General features: G+C 41.7%; 1 protein-coding gene across 2 annotated transcripts in view; it reads right to left on the bottom strand.

Moving 5' to 3' along the window:
* Nucleotides 1-2593: 2593 nt before the first annotated feature.
* Nucleotides 2594-23417, bottom strand: part of LOC311236719 (E3 ubiquitin-protein ligase MARCHF3-like) — a 74606-nt gene continuing 53782 nt past the window's right edge. For both annotated transcript variants that reach the window (XM_084324459.1, XM_084324460.1), the window contains 2 exons: nt 9310-9519; nt 2594-4703 (listed from right to left, as the gene is read on the bottom strand). In XM_084324459.1, the coding sequence (XP_084180585.1) occupies nt 4545-4703; nt 9310-9519 (369 nt within the window). In that variant the 3' untranslated portion in view covers nt 2594-4544. The remainder of the gene's footprint in view (nt 4704-9309; nt 9520-23417) is intronic.

Genomic DNA, 23417 nt, shown 5'->3' with positions numbered 1-23417 from the left:
TTGGTTCAGAACGGTGACCAGTGGATTGAATACACTGCCAGCGAGGGTGTTTGTTGACATTCCTTGGAAGAACATCTGAGATAAGACGGAGTGTCTCCCAGAGCGAGGGAGAGCGGTTCACAGTGAATGAAACGTTTAATGGGTGAAAGGTTAGCAGTTGTCATGACAACCAGAAGGCGGGGCCGTCGTTGCGACGACGAACATCTATGAGTCGAACGGTGTTTCCGGGTGTAAGGCAGACTAGAATCTGACCGAGAGCGAGTAGGACTGAGATCACACAGAGGACTCTCTCTCCTCTTATCACGAGAGAGGGGGGGGGGGGGGAGAATGCCACGACATCATTAGCTTCGGCTAACACGAGGAGGGTTCAGGCTAACGAACAGGCCTGAACACTATTGGACTGAATAACAAAAGGACGATAGACGAACACACCGAAAGATCATTAGAATAGACTCTTCAAGGATGATACAATTTGATAACATCTGACAACATCTGATTATGAGGTTCTGTTTATAGCAATAAAACAACGCTTTTCCTCATAAGGTATCTCACGGTGTCGAAGTGTCGAATTCTTACGGAGGTGGAGAATTATTATGGTTTATGGATTGCACTAACGGGGGAGATAAGGATCTTATCAACCGGTATCGGAGACGTCAGGACCATTAAAAGTACACAACGCAGGGGAATTGGATGGAGAGCCAAACAGACGAAGACGTGATACTGGCCAGTTTGATCAGGATCTTACACTAGGTACCATTATTATTGTGTGCCTCTACCTAATTTCTGTTTGTATCACAAGCTCATGCCCTTAACCAAACACACCGGTGTTAAAAGTCTTGTGTCCTGGAGAGTAATGCTACAGCTAATTAGATTGCATGAATACTTGATGAAGGTCAAATAGGACCCACCACTGGGTTTGTTTGTACGCATGTTAACAGCAGAGCAGCATTGTCAGGACATTTCTTCTTATATGATAGATTAATTAGTTCCTCTTCAAGTTAATGACTTGTACTGGGCTTCACTTTAGCATAATATCTCCTATCGATCAGACATTAAAAGAAGAATTGACGTCGGGGGATGTCTTCATCATTATATATAAGGCGTGGGCATATTATTGTACTCAAGTACTGCACTTAAAGGTCACATTATGGAAAATGGGTTAGTCTTGATATGGATTGAGGCGCTGGGGAAAATGTAAATAGACACTCCCTGCTGTTTGGCCAGGGTTAAAAGTCTTCAGATTAACCAGCCATAACAAGCTGTTAACAATTATCCCCCTTTGTGTGACACAACGACATAAACAAACTGCTTTTTGGAGCCAAGAACACTGCCTACTGAATATGCTGCCCAGTTTGTATAAAGTATTTATTTATTCTACTTTTGGGTATGAGGTAGAAGGCAGGGAAGGAAATAATTTATTTAAGATTTGGTGTGCTACATCAATTCCAGATTCAAGAAGGTATATAAAATTGTTGAAAAGATCCTCTGTTCTGCAGTAAACACAATCTCATTTTCTGGTATCCTGTTCCCTCTTCATCAAATCCGAGAACTCCACACTGCACAAATATAAGTGACAAAAATAAGAAATTAAATCTGCTGATTTGTTTAACTTTTGAGAAATTGTTCTTAGCTTAGTTGAAAAACACAAGTCATCATAAACTGGACTTTCAGACAAAGAAAGTAATCACCAAATTTTAATCAAGCAGTCCCAGAATAACAATAAATCTTACTGATGAAGAAAAATCAAACAAAAGAATTGACATTTCCATGGTATCCCTTTAAAAAAGGTGTTAAGCTATGCGCTTGAAACAAGTAAAATAATCTGCCAGTGCAGTAAGCAAATTTGGCTTGCCAAGATTTCTTGATTGTAAAAATATCTAGGGTTCTTTCTCCTGATTGGATAAAGTGAGAATGGGATACCAGAACATGTATTTCGAGAGCGGAGGGACTGGGAGACCCATGTTACTGACCAAACACTATATCAGTGATGGCTGTCAGAATGTAGAGCTACTACGCTTATTATAACAACAAAATACCAATTACAGCAAAGATTAATTTAAGATTAAGATAATGGAGAACTTCTACCCTGATAGTACTATACTGTCAGGGTATTTAAGTAAAGGCTGTTTATATCTGTATATATATATATAGATTATATATATATATATGACATTATATATAAAGAAACATTTTTAATAATATATAGGGCGATTTTAGGCATTTAGAGCACTCCATCATTATTTTTCACAGTGGAATTAGGCATTACTTTCTTGGCATATCCCTGTGAGACACAGCTACATGTAGGTATTTCACCAGAGGGCTCAGCGTGCTGGGCTAGCCATCTCCCTTGGGGAAGATACAGGTTCAGTGCCTTGCTCAAGGAACACAGAGATGATCGCATTGGGCTGTTGTGGAGATTGAACGTGTGACCTTCCTATAACCACACCAGACCACCGCGCCCCACTTGGGTCACAGGAATTTCCATTCTAAAACAGACAATGTGCAATGCTGATTTGTTTAACTTTTGAGAAATTGTTCTTAGCTTAGTTGAAAAACACAAGTCATCATAAACTGGACTTTCAGACAAAGAAAGTAATCACCAAATTTTAATCAAGCAGTCCCAGAATAACAATAAATCCTCCATTCCCCCACTGACAAAAGACAAGATAGCATTTGATCAAATAAATATGTCGCTAGTTACGTAAGTGCTCCATGTATCACTTCAATTTGGGAAGATGGTTCAAGCTTTAAGTTACAGTGGTTTTGGCCCCTTTTCAATGAAAAAAAATAATGTAGACACGACTCATTACTTTTCTGTGAAAGCAATAATCAATCATTACCGGTAAACGTGAATCCACTTCGGTTAAACTGTGAGGATGAAGTCATTGGAGAAAAAGACCAAAGAGACACTGACAGACATTTCAAAAACAAGAATAATTGTTCTTGGGTTCCCCAAGCAATTTTTTTTATCCAATGTAAATATCACTGGGATACCTTGTTAGCTTGTAGCTAGCTACTGCAACACAGTCTCCTCAGAAAATGTAAATAAAGTACTAATCAACCACAGGAAAAAAGGTATACAAATGTATGTTATGTTATAGTCATAAGTAATACTATTATTAGTAATATATTAACATTTTGTATCGGCGAAAATCCAAAACAAACACAACCAGGAGTCGAACTAACAAGTGTGCTAACTTGGAAGTGGAACTTCATTTTTTTATATATATATATATAAAAAGTACTTATATGTACTTATTTGTAAATACGTCAATATATTACTTGTAAAATTGACATATTTTACATTTTCATAAATACGTCAATATATTTATGGCTATAACATAATGTACAATATGTACCCTTTTCCTGTAGTCAATAAGTACTTTATTTACATATTTTACACAAGATCGGGCTGCTAGCTACTGTATATGTAACATGGAATAAGGAATGCTAACAAGCCATTTGGGGAAACCTTAAATTGAATGTTCCTCCCTTGTGAGCAATTACTGATGAAGAAAAATCAAACAAAAGAATTGACATTTCCATGGTATCCCTTTAAAAAAGGTGTTAAGCTATGCGCATGAAAATACAAAGTGTAACACTAGAGAAAAATAAGATAATGACAATAACATTGGAGGAAGGAATATGGCATGACATCTCAATAAATCATAGTCAACCATGTCAAATTTGTTGACCATTGTATTATATTGTTTCACACAAACACACACACAAAGAAAAAAAAATGTGATGCCAAAATGTCATAAATAATAAAACATTAAAAAATCCCATGGTTGATATGTGTCCCTATCAATCGATGTGAGCGCCAACACTTGTCCACAAAGTTAGTCCATTTGTTTTCAAATTCACTGTGGTTCGCTTCAAGAGCAAACTAAATTGGAACTACTGTATATCGACCGATGCCAGGCAAACACCTTGAAGCTGTGCTTTTAGCTAGTCTGTGGCAGAAGGACCCACGTCGGTGAAAGCGTGAGACTAGTTTCGATGCAGAAACCTTTTGAAGAAGGTCAAACAAACTCTGGCGCTATAGCTGCTACGGTGTGTGAGTTTGACTTGTCATCTCGTCGCTCAACAGTAGGACAACAGTCGTTCTTTCAGTGATACTAGAGGTGGTTGGCAGAATGGCATAAGAACATCAAACAGGAAGTGGATGACAGGAAAAGCTTAAAGTATGGCTCCGAGCTGCACGGGAATCAACAGTCCGGCAGACATGGTCACAGCGGCGGGCCCTCCGTCCCAACAACGCAGTCCCTTCAGTGTTCCTCCTGACAGGATCCAATAGGACAGGGACCGCAGTATCCTTATAGTCTGGATACAAAGGTCTCTTTTGACACACAAGAGTTCTTTATTCCCACATGTGACGTCAGAATTTGGCAAAGCGTCTCAGAGTGGCACTTTAACGTGCGGTGCAGAGGGGTGTGTGTGCGAGGAGCAAGGAGTCCCCCCCGAAGACGCAGATGGAAACCCCTCGTTAGCTAGAGAGTTCTCCTCTCCTCCCGTTTCGCCTTTCAGAGCGAGTCGGCCGCTCAGACTATCGTCTCTTTGGACGGCCGCTTTTCTCGCGGCGGGCCTTGTAACGTGGGCGGGGCCGAGGGTTCGCCGTGCGACTTGGGCAGGAGGAGCACCACTCTCTGATTGGTCTGCCGCCACTCGTTGTACAGCCGGCAGTGATATCTGAGAGACACCTGGGAGGAGAGGGGAGGGAGGAGTCAGAAACTCATGGAACAATCAAACGTAGGGCTAGATCCACAAAGAATGGATTGCACGGTGCTAATTGCACCCTTACTTACAATTCATTATGATGAAAATGGGGGACCCTGATGTAAACAAGACGAAAGTCTTTCTCTGGTCTGCATTCCCTTAACAATTGTGTGTATTGAGCCGTACTGTATTGTAACCCATTCTGTAATCTGTTAATAAAATGTTCATTCAATCAATCACAGCGCAATTAGCACCGTGCAATCCATTCTTTGTGGATCTAGCCCTTTAGTTATTCAACTTATCAGTCTTGATAATAGATAAACAGACAGACAGACAGACAGACAGACAGACAGACAGACAGACAGACAGACAGACAGACAGACAGACAGACAGACAGATAGACAGATAGATAGAACACATTCCCGGCCAACTACGTATAAATACGTGATTGGGTGCCATCCTTAACACATTCTGTGCCACACAGTTTGCCCATCTTATACCACTCTGCCAGTGCTGTAAGCCTATGGAGTCGCTCACCTTCTTTGCAGGGCTATAACTTTTTTAATATTATAGCTATATCGACATTACTATGGCGCATTCAACATCGGGAATCTATCGTTCCGGATGTGGGAACGTTATATTTTTCCATTCATACATTGTCGTATTAGTACCGTCGTGAATATAAGTATGTTTTTAGAGTGTAGAGCAGTAATTCCTAGAACGCGAGTTACAGGCCCAGACGCATATTATACATAATCGATTGGCATTTCGTTCGCGTCTATTCGTTTCCTAACGCATTTATGCTTCCGCGTTCGCGTTTTGCACTCTGATTGGCCACTGATGTTTCTGGTCACACCAATCGTGTGACGGCAAGTTCTTTCGCCGGTTAAGCTTAGGCACTCTTTCGAAGTTGGTTAAGGTTAGAGTTTGTCTTAGAGCAGGGCGATAGAACGCCAGCCCTGATTCCAAACTCTAACCTTAACCAACTTCGAAAGAGTCGCCTAAGCTTAACCAGTGATAAACTAGGCGTTAGGTAGTTTGCTGCTGGTCGAGGCGGAAATGGGCGCGTCACGTGATTGGGCGCACATGTCACATGACCAGAAACATCAGTGGCCAATCAGATCGCACCAGAAACGGCAGTGGCCAATCAGATTAGCAAAACGCAAACGCGGAAGCATAAATGCGTTAGGAAACTAATAGACGCGTTTCGTTCCTATACACGCTATATTAAAAAATGTAAATGCATATGCTCGGTATACATTATGCTCCATCATGCGTGAAGGAAAGGGGGGGGGGTCGTTTATGATTCCTTGATTGTCAGTAACAGCTTTCCTTAGTATGACATCATACGTTGATCGGATGGATTGCAATGAAATAAATGGACAATCGAGCTGGAATTAACATTAGATTCCTCTTACCTGTGGCCGATGAGTCTGGAGAAATAAAATTCCAATTATTTGATTTCGATCTGCTAGATCCATTTTCCGTTTGTATGACGCAATAAACGGCGAAAGCATATTGATTCTTGCGTCTCGAAAGCGATCAAATGCACTCGAGTGTTTGTCTTGATCAACATAACAAGATAGCTCTGCCGGAGGATTTCCCCCGATACACAGAGCGCCACATCCGGTTTAGAGTGTAGTGCAACTCGCCAGAAATCCACCAGGCTGCAGTATGGAGGTGTTGAAATATCAGACAGAATCCAGCCAGCTGGCTCCCGGAGCCTTCCTGGATGAATTATGAATGCCAATAGCGAATAAAGGAAATAACGATCATAAAAACTAGTAAACTCGTTGTTGGCGTTATTAGATTGGCGGGAAATAACGAGTAAACTCGTTTTTGGCGCAGGATGTGTTAAAAGGCCAACCACGTATATATGTTGTAAACTCGGTTTTGCTTTTATTCCATTTTAATATCCTACTCAATGTCACGGAGCTGTATTGAGTTGGAAACGGCATATCGGGACTCCGAAAGTGCAGTACCGGCCAGATCCTGGTATTGGCGCTGTCTCGATAATGCAGACCGAGTGTCACCTTTTTTTCGCTCCGGGTTAGCTTTTCTGTTAGCCTGAAGCGAGGGATTCCAACGATCTCCTGGAATACTTATTGCAACGCCGAATTCAGTATGCAGTAAAGGAATATAGCATCAGCCAATGGACATATCGATCTACCAGATGGCGATCAAATAACTGGGAAATTCTTTTTGGAATCCAATCGGCCACAGGTAAGAGTGATTTGACGTCAATTTCAGTCTGATCAGGCCTTGTTCTCATAGTCATCCACCCGGTCAGTGTATGATGTTGCAATAACTAATGCCGTTATTGGTAATCAATCATCAGAAACGACTCCCCCCCCCCCCTTTCATGCATTCATGGTGGAACATGATACCGATCATCTGCATTTAGATTTTTAACTCTAGCTTGTGTATGGCCGAAACGCCAATCGATTTAATGTTATTAGCTTAGCGCCCTATAACTAGCTTTCCAGGAATTACCCCAGACCATTGCGCTATATAGTTCATATTCACAACGCCATAAAACAGGAACGTATTGATAAAAAAAAAAAATCTTTATGGCATATTGAAGGGAAGGTTTATACTGTCAATTGACAATGACAATGGACACATAGCAATAATATAAAATATAGATTTAGCTCTACAAACAACCTCACGCACAGTGAAAACTTGTAATGAAAAGCTGGCCTCATAGAGTGGGATTAGACGGGCCCCAATGGCCCTGAATGTGTTAAGATAGAGTTTATCATATTAACATAATGGACCAGGTTAAGATAGGGTTTATCATATTAACATAATGCACCAGGTTAAGATAGGGTTTATCATATTAACATAATGGACCAGGTTAAGATAGTTTATCATATTAACATAATGCACCAGGTTAAGATAGGGTTTATCATATTAACATAATGGACCAGGTTAAGATAGGGTTTATCATATAATGGACCAGGTTAAGATAGGGTTTATCATATTAACATAATGGACCAGGTTAAGATAGGGTTTATCATATAATGGACCAGGTTAAGATAGGGTTTATCATATTAACACAATGGACCAGGTTAAGATAGGGTTTATCATATAATGGACCAGGTCAGGGTGTCAATATTCAGAGTTTACCCATTATTAAAATATGATACCAAGAGACAAATAAAAAACAGTAGTTCAAACAACATTGTTGTATGCTGTTTATTTATTTTGATTTTAAGGGGTCAAGTAATCGATTACAAAGGGTCCTTCTCAGAGGTACATAACATTTTCAGAACGAGTTTGAAAATATTTGCACAATGGATGGGGTAACGCTTATAGTAGCTAAGAACAGGAAGTCATTTCTGCAAAACCATCGGCCAGACACTGGGCCAGTGCCAACTCTTCACAGCAAAGACATGGTTCCCTAGTATTTACACAGACGCCCAAACACACACCCTGACTGACACATACAGTACAACCACCAACTGTCCACAAACCACAAACACACACACACAATTCGCAACACCCTACTGGGCAGTGTTGGGGAGTAATAAGTACATGTAGTTTACTAGTTCAACTACATTTTGCAGTAGTTGGGTGGTAGTCTAACTACATTTTTGCAGTAGTTGGGTGGTAGTTTAACTACATTTTGCAGTAGTTGGGTGGTAGTTTAACTACATCTGCAGTATATGGGTGGTATTTTAACTACATTTCTTTGCAGTAGTTGGGTGGTAGTCTAACTACATTTTTGCAGTAGATGGGTGGTAGTTTAACTACATTTTGCAGTAGTTGGGTGGTAGTTACTACATACTACATATTTCCCTAGACTTTTAGCATTCTTCTGATTCCACTTCAACAACTGCTCCCTGTCCCCTCCTTAAAGCACACCCTCAGGCTGCAGAACTGAGGACTGGCTGCCCCGGTCCCTAGATCAAACACACCCACACTTTACTCTATTCCAGTTCAGTTGTTGAGTAACTATATGAATTTCAAGACTCAGATTGCGATACTTTTCCGCCATGTCGTTGAGACTTAGTTTAACTACTTTTCATTGTGAAGTAGTAGCTAGTAGTTTGGTAAATTACCGATTTTGTGTAGTTTCCTCAACACTGCCACTGGGCATGGAGAATAGGTAGAGCAAGGCACCAACCCTGCCAGGGTTAGGGGTTCTATTCCCTGTGTAGCTCAATGGGTAGAGCATAGCACCAACACTGCCAGGGGTGCATTACTGTGTAACACTGCTCAATGAGTAGCACACTGCCACTGCAATTATAAACATTTAAAGCCAAACTTAAGTTTAAGTTTATTTATAAATCTTTTACCCAGGGACAGTGGACATTAATCAACATCTTCAGTTTCCACATCAATGTAAATGTGCCAGAATTAGCTAATGAGCTGGTTTTCATCTGTAGTCCCTGCCTACCATGCATGTCTTTATATGGTGTGGGGGTATTACATTACATTGACTTACATTCAGTCCCTCATCCTAACTTTAACCATCACCAATAAGATCTACCCTTCACCGTACCCTAAACCTAAACCTCAACCACCCATGTAGTACCCGGACAGCGCCCCACTCCCGTGCCGCCTCTCTCCCATCATGCCACTCACCAGTGTCCAGAAGAGGTAGATGGTGAAGAGCGCCACGGTGAGAGCGATGAGGCCCACGGCCTCCAGGCGGCTGGAGAACTGGAGGTGGTCCACGGCGCCGCGGAGACACAGCCAGCCGGAGATGGTGGCCAGCGGGGTGATGAGCAGGAAGCACACCATGTCCCCAAACAGAGTCCGCTTCTCCTGACGCAGGCCCGGGTTCCGCATCCACTACAGAGCAGGAGGAGGGAGGAGGAGGAGGAGATGGAGGAAGAGGAAGGAGGAGAAGGAGCATGGAGGAGGAGGACAAGATGGAGGAGAAGGAGATGGAGGAAGAGGAGAAGGAAGAGGGAGGAGAATGAGGACAGGATGGAGGAGGAGAAGGAGGGAGGAGGAGGAGGAGGGAGGAGGAGGACAAGATGGAGAAGGAGATGGAGGAAGAGGACGAGGGAGGAGGACACGATGATGGAGGAGGAGGAGGAAGAGGGAGGAGGAGGGAGGAGAAGGAGGACAAGATGGAGGAGAAGGAGATGGAGGAAGAGGACGAGGGAGGAGGAGGACACGATGATGGAGGAGGAGGAGGAAGAAGAGGGAGGAGGAGGAGGAGAAGGAGGACAAGATGGAGGAGAAGGAAAAGGAGGAAGGAGGAGGAGAAGGAGGACAAGATGGAGGAGGAGAAGGAGATGGAAGAAGAGGAAGAGGAGGAGAAGCAGGAGGCGGGTGAGAAGCAGGAGGCGGTGAGAAGAAGAAGGAAGGAGAAGGAGATCATCACCACAGTCAGTCAAGACATCTTTTATAGTAGCTTTAATAGAGCCATAACGATTATGGGTTATGGGCGCAACAGTGGTGATTGGGCTAGACAGGAGGCCACTGTTTGCCACGCAGAGGTACCCATAACCACAGTGAAGAATGCCCTCTGTTAGACAAGACAGTAGAAAGCAAGACAGATGGCTCACAAGGTCCCTGGTTACGACTAGTAATTAGCATAGCAACCAATTCCATTTTGTCAGTGCATACGAAAGCAAGCTGGCGCAGCTTTGTGGGAATTATCAGACTGCGAGATCTCAATAAATTGCGGTTTCACTGACGTTTACAGGACTTCAAGGACAGACAGGGTAGAACACACCCATATTTATTAGAGGTGAGTCGTGGGGGAAGTACAGTCCCACAAGATGACCAAGGTGGGAACAGGGTGGAAAGGAACCCAACCTGAGTATGACATAAGAGCAAAGACAATACAAACCTAGATACAAACCTAGATACAGCCCTAGATACAAACCTAGATACAGCCCTAGATACAAACCTAGATACAGCCCTAGATACAAACCTAGATACAGCCCTAGATACAAACCTAGATACAAACCTAGATACACTCTAGATACAAACCTAGATACAGCCCTAGATACAAACCTAGATACAGCCCTAGATACAAACCTAGATACAAACCTAGATACACTCTAGATACAAACCTAGATACAGCCCTAGATACAAACCTAGATACAAACCTAGATACACTCTAGATACAAACCTAGATGCAAACCTAGATGCAGACCTAGATACAAACCTAGATACAAACCTAGATACAAACCTAGATACAGCCCTAGATACAAACCTAGATACAGCCCTAGATACAAACCTAGATACAAACCTAGATACAGCCCTAGATACAAACCTAGATACAGCCCTAGATACAAACCTAGATACAGCCCTAGATACAAACCTAGATACAAACCTAGATACAGCCCTAGATACAAACCTAGATACAGCCCTAGATACAAACCTAGATACAAACCTAGATACAGCCCTAGATACAAACCTAGATGCAGCCCTAGATACAAACCTAGATACAAACCTAGATACACTCTAGATACAAACCTAGATGCAAACCTAGATGCAGACCTAGATACAAACCTAGATACAGCCTAGATACAGAGATACAAACCTAGATACAAACCTAGATACAAACCTAGATACAAACCTAGATGCAGACCTAGATACAGACCTAGATGCAGACCTAGATACAGACCTAGATGCAGAATTAGATACAAACCTAGATGCAGAATTAGATACAAACCTAGATGCAGACCTAGATACAGAGATACAAACCTAGATACAAACCTAGATGCAGACCTAGATGCAAACCTAGATACAAACCTAGATACAGCCATAGAGGCTCAGTTGACACAAAAGGATGAGACCCTCTCTTTTCACAGAGCTTGATGAGATGATGTTTCATGGTTAGGTTGTTGTTTACTCCATATTTATAGCTGTTTCATTGGACTGGTCCTTGTTGACAGCAGTGGGGGAGGGAGGGGGGGGGGGGGGGGGGGGTTCTCAAATCGCACCAATCTGTCAAGTCCTCAAACGCTTGTTTGGTGATAAAAGAAATAATAATACTCAAGCGTGGCAATCTTTACTCACAAGTTACTTCATTTAGTTATTTGTGCGCCAGTTAAGTCTGTTACAACACATGTAAGTATGTGTTGAGATCTCTTGCCGTGGTATTTCCTTGTATACAACCCTCGCGTGATTTTTTTTTTTACATTTTCAAATGTAAATAGTTTACAAATCGCCTTTGTGTTTTAAATAGGCTTAAATAGAGACTTATTTAGTTTCTCTGTCCATGTCCTTCACCCTCTGCGTAGTAATAAATGCCCTACAGGGTTGAACATTATCCTGTCTCCTGTGTTGTGCATTTCAGCTCACCAGTTACAGAGTCCTAACAATTACACAAAGTCGTTTTATTTCTTGGCATGTCCCTGTGGAACACATACCCTCAGAGGGATCATCATCATCATCATCATCATCATCATCATCATCATCGTCGTCATAAGACAAAATGAAAAGTAGTAACACAACAAGATAAAAACAAAGCTATAAACAAGGGGAATCACACAAAATACAAGATAAAATACAAGATAAAAACAAAGAAAATCAACGAACGGACACTTTGATAGGGATGTGCAAATGGTGCATCATGGGGGATCAAACCTGTGACCTTTTGGTTATGGGAGGTCTCTCTAACTACCAAACCACCCTGCTCACTCAAGTTATGTGCATTCATTACAGTGGGATATGTAGTGTAATTCATCTTTTTAAATAATGCTCTCTCTCTCTCTCTCTCTCTCTCTCTCTCTCTCTCTCTCTCTCTCTCTCTCTCTCTCTCTCTCTCTCTCTCCCAGGTTGATACATCTAATATCTCTTATTTTATACAGTAGTGAATACAGTATTAGTGGAATAAAACTATTGTCCATGTTGCACTGGTCTAATGGATAGAGGAACAACCTATGACCAGTACTGTAGGTTTAAATCCCCCAGCTGGTTGGGGTAAGGGCCTCTCAATGTGCTGTTGAGCAAGGCACTTAAGCCCCACCTGCTCCAGTGGCTAAATGGTTGACGGTAGAAGACTGTGGTTGCACGGGGCACCACCCATATATGTGTGTGTATGTATGTATGTGTGTGTGTGTGTGTGTGTGTGTGTGTGTGTGTGTGTGGTCAACTAACCCCTTAACTAAATAAATTATAAAAAGAACTGCACGGACTACAACGTATGACGTATACAGTACCATGCCAGTTAGGGTACCTCATGTATACTGCACCTGTGTATACTGTATACTGTAGTGTTATTGACCATATTTAGGATGCTCGATATTGGCTTTTTTACCGATACCGATATACCGATATTGTCCAACTCTTAATTTCCGATACCGATATCAACCGATACCGATATATGCAGGATTTCCCCCCCCAAAAAACGGAATAATTTCAGGTAATTAACATTACTTATTACATGGCGTTTTCACATTCGCCGAAATGCTTGCTTGTGATTGGTCAATAGCCCCCCGACAGCGGTCATTATCAGACAATAATGACCGCTGTGGGACAATAATGACCGCTGTGCGCAGTTGTTCGCAATCAAGCCCCACTGACACACACTGTTTCAGTGCAATTAGACACTGCCGGTGTTCTGCTGCCGGCGATGACAGGGGGCGGAGCGACGAGCGGAGCCAGAACGCAGCCAGAACCAGTGTTGCGAGTCGATGTAAAATGAATTAGGTATATTGTTAGTAAGTTAGCCATGTAATAAGCGGGATAATGTATAGCTATACTCGATCATTGTCGCAAAATAATTGACCTTCACTGACGTTTAAAACACCTCGCCGAGGCGGCTCGGTATTTTAAACTCTGTGTCGGTCAATTATTTTGCGACAATGACCTCGTAGCTATACATTATCCCTTACATATCTCTTGTTGTGGTATTAACATTATGCATACTTTTGACAATAAATAAAATCAGAATTTGTTCTTACTTGCTTGCCTGGGTAAATAAAGGTTATAGAAATGTAATTTTTTTTAAATAATAATAATATATATATATTTTTTTTAAACCGATACCGATATTTTCCGATATCACATTTGAATGCGAATATCGGCTGATAATATCGGTAGGCCGATAATATCGGACATCCCTAATTGTAACATATAATATAACTGATAGGGCATACAGACCCTCATCTGCACCTTTGATTACACTGCTTACTTGCTCATATGCTTATATTCAGAGTAAAGTATATTGTTTACACTGCTTATTTTTATCTTTACTATAATTCTATTGCCTATATTTATGTCTTCTACTATTACCATGCCCATACCTGTACCCCCCCCCCCATGCAGCTATTCCCAAGGGGATCAATAAAGGAATAGCTTATCTTATCTTAAAAAGAAAACACAAGTTGCCATCACCTACCATCACCTACCATCACCTACCATCACCTGCCATCACCTGCCATCACCTGCCATCACCTACCATCACCTGCCATCACCTGCCATCACCTACCATCACCTGCCATCACCTGCCATCACCTACCATCACCTACCATCACCTACCATCACCTGCCATCACCTACCATCACCTGCCATCACCTACCATCACCTGCCATCACCTGCCATCACCTGCCATCACCTGCCATCACCTACCATCACCTACCATCACCTGCCATCACCTACCATCACCTGCCATCACCTGCCATCACCTGCCATCACCTGCCATCACCTGCCATCACCTGCCATAACCTACCATCACCTGCCATCACCTGCCATCACCTGCCATCACCTACCATCACCTGCCATCACCTACCATCACCTGCCATCACCTGCCATCACCTGCCATCACCTACCATCACCTGCCATCACCTACCATCACCTGCCATCACCTGCCATGCCATAGATATCGTGCCACACTTGCTTTAGGGAAGTCAAGACTTCAAACGATCTACTCACTCTTTACTTTGGAATCATCCCAACAACATCCCATAATAATATCCCCCAATATAGTTGTTGATCTTTGCGCAGCGAAGAGGAAGTGGACGGTCGGCAGTGCTGCTATAAAAACAAATGGCTAACCGAGGCCGGCTGAAGCGTGATGTGGGAGAGAACTGGCAGAGAGCGAGGAGCCCTAACCGAATTACGCCGACGCAGGATGTTGGCCTTGTGGGGACTGGCGATGCTTCTTGGCTCGAGCCAATCAAATTACTGCCCTCGATGCCTCTTGGGGGTTGCATGGTGACATCTCCATAGACCAGATGGATTGCAAATTCTTCTCCAAACATTAGTATATTTAAAAAAAAAAAAACATGCATGTTTATGTGTGTGTGTATATATGAACTAGTAAAAACAGCTTTTTCCTTTGATGTTTCCAACAGTACACCCGGAATGCCCTCCAACTGATTTCCCCCCTTCTTTTGCTACATCTGAAAGTATGATCTCTGACCACTGTGTGTCGACTTGTAACTGAACAGTATAGACTTACACCATCAGTTTTACTGAACTGTATAGACTTACACCATCAGTTTTACTGAACTGTATAGACTTACACCATCAGTTTTACTGAACTGTATAGACTTACACCATCAGTTTTACTGAACTGTATAGACTTACACCATCTGTTTTACTGAACAGTATAGACTTACACCATCAGTTTTACTGAACAGTATAGACTTACACCATCAGTTTTACTGAACAGTATAGACTTACACCATCAGTTTTACTGAACAGTATAGACTTACACCATCAGTTTTACTGAACTGTATAGACTTACACCATCAGTTTTACTGAACAGTATGGACCATCAGATTGGGGTCATTAGCCAAAAATTATCAAGATATATGACACATTTCTCTCCATTACAGAGATCTAACATGCGTCTATGTGTTAAACATGCAGCAAATCAAGTAACTTTGCTTTCATTTCTAGCATGTTACACATTTCTTGGTATCATATTTTAGTATTGGGGAAATTCTCCGATACTGATATCATATATCCTCCGATACTGATACCCTATTTTGGCCTGGTATTGGATTTGTCCCATAAGAGGGTATCATGGACGTCCTAGTCCTGTATGTTATTTATACCTATACCTACCCCTTTCACTGTCTACAACTGCCCTACACTGTAATCATAATAACCATAACTACTTACCTCATAATATAGTCTACCCATATAACTCTGTATGATAGCATGTATTGTACAGGCTATATATACCGTATATATATTTATATTTACAGCATATATATATATATATCCATATATGTCTGAATATACCTGCATATAATCCTTCTATATACCTACTTATACACCTGCATGTAACCCATATAACTCATGATAGCATATACAATATGTAAGGGATAATGTATAGCTACGAGGTCAGTCGCAAAATAATTGACCGACACGGAGTTTAGAATACCGAGGCGCCTCGCCGAGGTGTTCTTTAAACGTAGTGAAGGTCAATTATTTTGCGACAATGACCGAGTATAGCTATACATTATCCCGCTTATTACATGGCTAACTTACTAACAATATACCTAATTCATTTTACACCATCGACAAGACGAGATCAAATGCAGACGCAGTTGTTCTGTGGCTCCGCTGTCAGTCAGCCCAAATAAAGTTATTATTATCGCCGGCAGCCGGCAGGTGTGTCTGATTGCACTGATGCAGTGTGTGTCAGTGGGCTTGATTGCTCCAGCTGCGAACAGTGGTCATTATTGCTCGGTCGCGATTGTGATTGGTCAATAGCGCTAGTTACCAGTATCACCGGTCATTATTGCTCGGTTAACCCTGGCAGCTGTGAATTATCGAGAAATAACTGACCGCTGCTAGGGGCAACCAAGCGCTATTGACCAATCACAATCAAGCATTTCGGCGAATGTGAAAACGCCATGTAATAATGCTGTATATACCATATATATATGTATTTATTCTTACCGTATATATATATATCCACATCTGTCTGTACATACCTGCATATAATCCTTTTTACATATCTGTAGATACTATATCTATATCTGTACATATCCCTTACCTACTCTTACTAGTTACGCTAGTTCCTGGAAATGCTGCTAATGTCACTGTCATATGTATGGCATTTGTGAAAATGATGACTCTACTACATGGTATATGTGTGATGATGCATTTCATGTACAGAGTTCATTAATTAATTAACTATAAAGTCTCGAATTAATTAAAAAATAATTATCGAGTCCCACCACTAAATTTAGATCAGGGGTGCCCGCAAATGTTTTACGCAGAGGGCCAGGTGTTGAAATATAACATGGGTGGTGGAAATAATTCACTGGACATTGATAACTGTCCTATGTCTAATGTCAGTTTAGTTTTACCTTGGAATAGTCAAGTTAGTTTAAAAATCCCTTCTCCAAATCGTTAAATTGCAATCAAAATAGACCAAACAGAATATAGAATAATTCTATGGAACCCTTTGGAGAGCCAAAAATAATGTTGTGGAGGGCTTGCAGACCTTTGGCCAGCCCTGATTTAGATGCAAATGTAACTGCAATCGTAACCCGGCAAGGCAACTGACATGGCTGTTAAACATGACCTTTGACACAAAATGGCTCTCTCTAAATTTGAGTGAAGTGTGCTGTACATTATATACCCCCCCCCCCCCCACACACACACACACACACTCCACCAGTCCTTAGCCCTTCTACATGTCAGAAGACCTCTATTACCATAAAAATTCCCCAGCATGCGTCATGGGGAATCTTCAACCATCTCCGCTAAAGAACGATTCAGATGATTGGTATTCATGAGTTCCGTTCAGTGAGTCAACCCCCCCCCCCCTCCCCACCTCCACCCCCACCACCCCTCGCCACTGTCTCCGTCCTATGGCTCATAATGACTGCCCTACGGAAAGACCCACGGACGCACCCAGCCAACGAGACACCGCGCACCAGTGCCCTCGCAATTATCTATTGTGTACAGGCGAGCGGTGTCCTCACGGCATGAGGAGATGCGAGGGGCGACCAGATGCTCGGGAAGGTCACTGTGTGTAGCAGTGGTTTTGTAGCAGGTCGATTCAATATCTACCCCCTTTGTCTGCACCCAGTTCTCACCTGTTTATCACCATGCAACAAAAGAAATTGACAAAAACTATTTCCTAAGAAATTCACCGTTTCCTCTTCTTTCTCTGCATTTCCAATACCTTTCACTTTGAAGCGCTCCCTCCGACACGCGGCTACTTTCGGATGTCAATCAAAGGTCAGTCAAATCGCCCCCCCCCCCCCAAAAGGTCAGAAACGCATCAGATCACAGGAGCGTGGCGGCGTACATTTTCGTGGATTTTTTGCCATTTGTCAAAATATTAATCCATGTACAATATTGCTGTATATACCACACAGATCTATTTATTTGTATATACAGTATATATTATATATCTGTCTGTACTACATACCTGCATAAAACCCTTGTTACATATCTGTGGATACAATATCTATATCTGTACGTATATCCCTTACCTACTCTTACTACTTACACTGCTGGCCAGTATGACTTACTACCATAGTGTCTTTATCATCATCATCATCAAACCTTTATTTGAATAGGCAGGTTAATTAAGAACAAGTTCTTATTTTCAATAACGGCCTATTTGGGGGTAAAAAGCCCCCTAGGGGAAAGGGGATGGGGGATAAAATCAAATAAATAAAAATAAAACACAAAGGAACATTATACCTGTATCACTAGCACTATTACTCAGTAGTACTCATTTATATATTTTATATCCAGTTTAATCACTTTAACTTTAATCTAATCAAATCTAATGTTAATCTAATCTAATGTTAATTTGTATTCTTATTCACCTTCACGCAACAAGACAAGGACGCCACTAGCTTGCTGTTTTTGTTATTCCACTTTCCATGTGCGAGTGACACAGTACCTAGTACACAGTACACAGTAATATTAGCCTTCAACGTCCATCAATTTTTAAATAAAAAACAAACAGCAAGCCACGTGTTCTTTTTCTTCAGAATCAGAATCAGAACAGTGAAGTATGAACAAGTATGAAGAGTTTGATTGTATTTACGTATGTAAATATATAGTCAAGTAAGGGTGTGTTAATGTAACACAGTGGGGGGTGGGGGTGTCAGTGGGGGTCCCGGGCCTTGTTGATAAGGCTCACTGCAGAGGGGTAGAAGCTGTTCTTGTGGCGTGAGGTTTTGGCCCTGATGGACCGCAGCCTCCTGCCAGAGGGGAGTGGCTCAAACAGGTTGTGAGCGGGGTGGTAGGGGTCGGCCACAATCTTGCCTGCACGCTTCAGGGTCCTGGAGGCGTGCAGGTCCTGGAGGGATGGCTGATTGTAGCCGATCAGCTTCTCAACAGAGTGAATGACACGCTGCAGCCTGCCTTTGTCCTTGGCCGTGGCTGCAGCGTACCATACTGTGATGGAGGAGGTGAGGATGGACTCGATGATGGCTGTGTAAAAGTGCACCATCATCTCTTTGGCAGGTTGAATTTCTTCAGCTGCCGCAGGAAGAACATCCTCTGATGTGCTTTCTTGACGAGGTCATGGGAGATGATAGTTTCCAGAAAGTGGAAGGACTCCACAGTGTTCACTAGGGAGTCACACAGGGCTGGGGTCTTTCTGTAGTCCACAACCATCTCCAGTGTCTTAAGAGCGTTGAGCTCCAGATTGTTCCGGCTACACCAGGTCACCAGATGGTCAATCTTCACAGTCATCCAATGTACAGTTTCTACGTCAAATGTATATACTCCCTTTTCTTGACTCCTTCTGTATCACAAACAGTACTGTATTTGCAAATCTGGTAAGTCATAAATGTATAGATGTAGCAGTACTGACTATCTGTATGTCATGTATGTCATATATGTCCTGATGAATTGAAAATGGGGGACCCTGATGTAAACAAGACGAAAGTCTTTCTCTGGTCTGCATCCCCTTAACAATTGTGTGTATTGAGCTGTACTGTATTGTACCCATTCTGCAATCTGTTAATAAAGTTTTCAATCAATCAATCAATCAGAAGGAGAATGAGCTAAGCTATTTTGTCTATATAGATGTATTATTTATGTATTCAAATTTGGGACTATCCACACAAGCTAGCATCTTTGCCACGAAGTTCAGCAACTCTACTTCCCATTTCCCCATGTGGAATGCACCTGATTGGATAAATTACTCTGTTGCGACATCTAGTGGCTGAATGTTATCTATAGCACCTTTAACTTATTAAAACAGTAATTAGACAGTAATTAGGCCTATGGTAATACATTTTTTTTACCAAGTTTTATTTCAGTAACTTAACTCAAGTATAGTCGGGTTTCGTCACCAACCGTTGAGTGCCAAAACCCGAGTATACGCAAGTTTTTATCCTTTGATATTTTTCCTCTGATCCCCATTCTAACCACTCGCGCGGACCTCCCTGTAACTCCCTTGCACCGCTGCCTACGTTAAAATTGCAATGACGATCAAATCCTGACAGGTGGCAGTATCGCCTACCTTTTGAACTGGGATAGTTTAGTGTGGGGACACTTTATTTTTTTGTCTGCAAGAACTCCTCCCCCTCAGAGGACAGAGCGACAGAGCGATCGCTCTGAGATTTTATTGCCTCAAACCTATTTCCCGTATACACATATACACGCGTAATCGCGATGGGATCACTGGGGATTATTCTTTTTGGAGTACCTTCTGGCTAAGGTAAGGTCTATTCTATGTCTATTGACATAAAACATGCTTTTGGTAACGATCGCAGTTTTGAGATCCCCCCTTGATGATTTTGTGAAGACACACATGTACATGGTATATACCTTTGATTTGGAAGTATTTGGGGTTTCAGGCGAGCAACCCGAACAATTTGGGCATATTGCATATAACGCATCATATCTCGCGATCTATGAAAAAATACAGGATTATTTTGGAAAGGGGCGATGTTTAGCGTGTAATATACACAATACACAATATACACAAACTACAGTATGTAGAAATGAACTCGTTAGTCAGTGATGGACTATGAACAATGCCTGTCAAATGAGCCATACTATTGTCTCCATAGCTATAATACAGAACACACGATGGGTCTGCAAACATCGCTAAAATGGTCAATAACGCTGGCGCCATTGAGTAAAGATGGGAAAAGAGCGTGGCGGTCAATGAGTTAATAGCATACTTGGTTACATTACAAGTAATCCTGTGTAATGGGTATTTATTTTCAGAACACAAAGAGGACGTCGTGTCAACAGCTGGCAGCCCTCATCTGTTTGTTCCCCGCGGGGAGCAGCAGACGCAGAGTGAGTGAGTTTGTTGATATATGTAGCAGCTTTTCATTTCCTGTGTGATGACTGCGGTCTGCGAGGGCGGTCCTCTGGCCACTATGGCAGTGTTTGTTTTGACTTGTTTGGCCTTGTGTTCCAAAACCCATTTGGACACGAGTAAAGAGAAAGACCGGTAAAGCCTGACAGAATGTACTCACTGTCAACTACGTGTCCTGTCAATATTTCTTCCAATACCCTTCTAATTGAATATTTGTTCCAGTGATTCTTGGCTGGTGTTATTTGCCTTCTTATCAGTGTTGTCACCTTCTAGCCACTTGTTATAATGCGTGTGCAAACTCAAAGCTATGATTCAACATCTGCTGATTCAATGTTCCAGTGTTTCTGGTGTTTGTGTTATTTGTGTTAACGGATTCAACGTTGTTGAAGCATGCGGTGTGACGGAGCATCACGCAGCGCTGAATTCAGACCCCTTTTCAATTCATTGAACCCAGGAAGAGTAGCCTTTGGCTTGAGAAGCTTGTCATATTCAGTCTATTTGAAAGAAGTGAGAATGCATTCCCTAACATTAGTGTATGAGGAAGGCACACAGTATCATCCTCTCACCCCAACCACAGACCGCTTGCTCTCCTCACCGTGGGACTATAGGGATGGCTAGGCGCTACGTCATCATATTCCAAAACGCCACTTCCGTGTCCTGTTGCTTCCAGATGGGATATTCAAAGGCAGTAAAATGGTGCAGTGCTGTGTCCCGTGTTGCAGCAATAGAAATGATGTCAACAAAACTACTCTTACTACCGCTTTCCTCCGTTACCGTTTTTTTTTACTACCTTTTTTTTGGGGGGGTTGAGTTAGTCCAGGGCTTTCTCTGTGGCTGCCCCCAGGCTGTGGAACTCCCTCTCCCCCTCCATCCGAGGCTCTGACACCATCAACCTCTTCAAAACCCACATTAAAACACACCTGTTCACACTTGCCTTTGCGCAACACGGCCCTGCTCCCAAGTAGCCCACCCCCTTCCCCCATGACTCTTTTTAAGCTACCGATCCTGTTCTTTTTTATTAAAAATGTTTTCTGTTACTGTTTCGTCCAATTGGACAGCACCTTGCCTCCTTATTATTATTAATCTTTTCCTATATTTCTTTTTATATATATATTCCTATTTCCCCCCCCCCCCCCCTTTTATATAGTTTCTCTCTCTTGTAAATTGTCATTGGGTCTGAGAGAGGCGCTTCTCTTTATAAATTCAATCTATTATTATTATTATTATTATTATTATTATTATTATTATTATTATTATTATTATTATTATTATTATTATTATTATTATTATTATTATTATTATTATTATTATTATTATTATTATTATTATTATTATTATTATTATTATTATTATTATTATTATTATTATTATTATTATTATTATTATTATTATTATTATTATTATTATTATTATTATTATTATTATTATTATTATTATTATTATTATTATTATTATTATTATTATTATTATTATTATTATCCTTTTTCACAGATTTTGAGAAGTCAGCGAAGTAGGATGTCACAGTAAAAAGGGTGACTGGTTCCTTGGCCGGATTAGACTAAACATGCTAGTGGACACAGTGAAGTCACACTAGCCATCCCTACAGGAATCTCAGTTCCAGGACCAGTAGGCTCAGGAACAGCTTCCCCTCAGCTGAACTCTGTACCACAGTGACAGCCTCCTCACCCTCCAGACTCAATCTCAACCTCTCTCTCTCTCTCTTTCTCTCTCTGTCTCTCTGTCTCTCTCTCTCTCTGCTCCCTCCCTCCCCACTCCATAGCTCTGTTTCTCTTTCCTCTCTCTCTTCTTCTGCTCCTCTCTCCTCTTCTTCCTGTATTTCTCTCTTTATCTCCCACACATTCTGTTCTACCCCTCCCTTATTTCCCCCTGCCCTTTCTCCCCATTTCGAAACTAAAGACGTAAATGTCTGAACCCCCCTCCCACCCACCACCTGCTCCTAATGTACAGTTCCCTCCCCCTCGTATGTATATATTTACTGTTAGGATCTCTGTTTAATGTATGTCACAAATGTAACAGTACTGCATATCTGTATGTCATGTATGTCATAAATGTCATGATTAGTTTAGATTAGATGATTAGATTAGATGTTTACATCTGTATATATGTATATTGTGTATGTCATAAATGTCATTATGAATTGAAAATGGGGACCCTGATGTAAACTAGACGAAAGTCTTTCTCTGGTCTGCATCCCCTTAACAATTGTGTGTATTGAGCCGTACTGTACCCATTCTGCAATCTGTTAATTCTCTGTCTCTGTCTCTTTCTCTCTCTTCTGCTGGTTCATTGTTTTTTCCTTTTCAAACTTTCCTTCGCTTATGTGCGTTATGGAAGCTTGAGGCTCTCTCTCTCTCTCTCTCTCTCTCTCTCTCTCTCTTTCTCTCTCTCTCTGTCTGTCTCCCTCTCTGTCTCTTTCTCTCTCTTCTGCTGGTTCATTGTTTTTTCCTTTTCAAACTTTCGTTCGCTTATGTGTGTTATGGAAGCTCTCTCT

The sequence above is a fragment of the Notolepis coatsorum genome (genome assembly GCF_963971535.1).
Source record: "Notolepis coatsorum genome assembly, chromosome: 11".
Lineage (NCBI taxonomy): Eukaryota > Metazoa > Chordata > Actinopteri > Aulopiformes > Paralepididae > Notolepis > Notolepis coatsorum.
The sequence above is the reverse complement of the archived record's forward strand: the minus strand, read 5'-3'. Positions and strand labels throughout refer to the sequence as shown.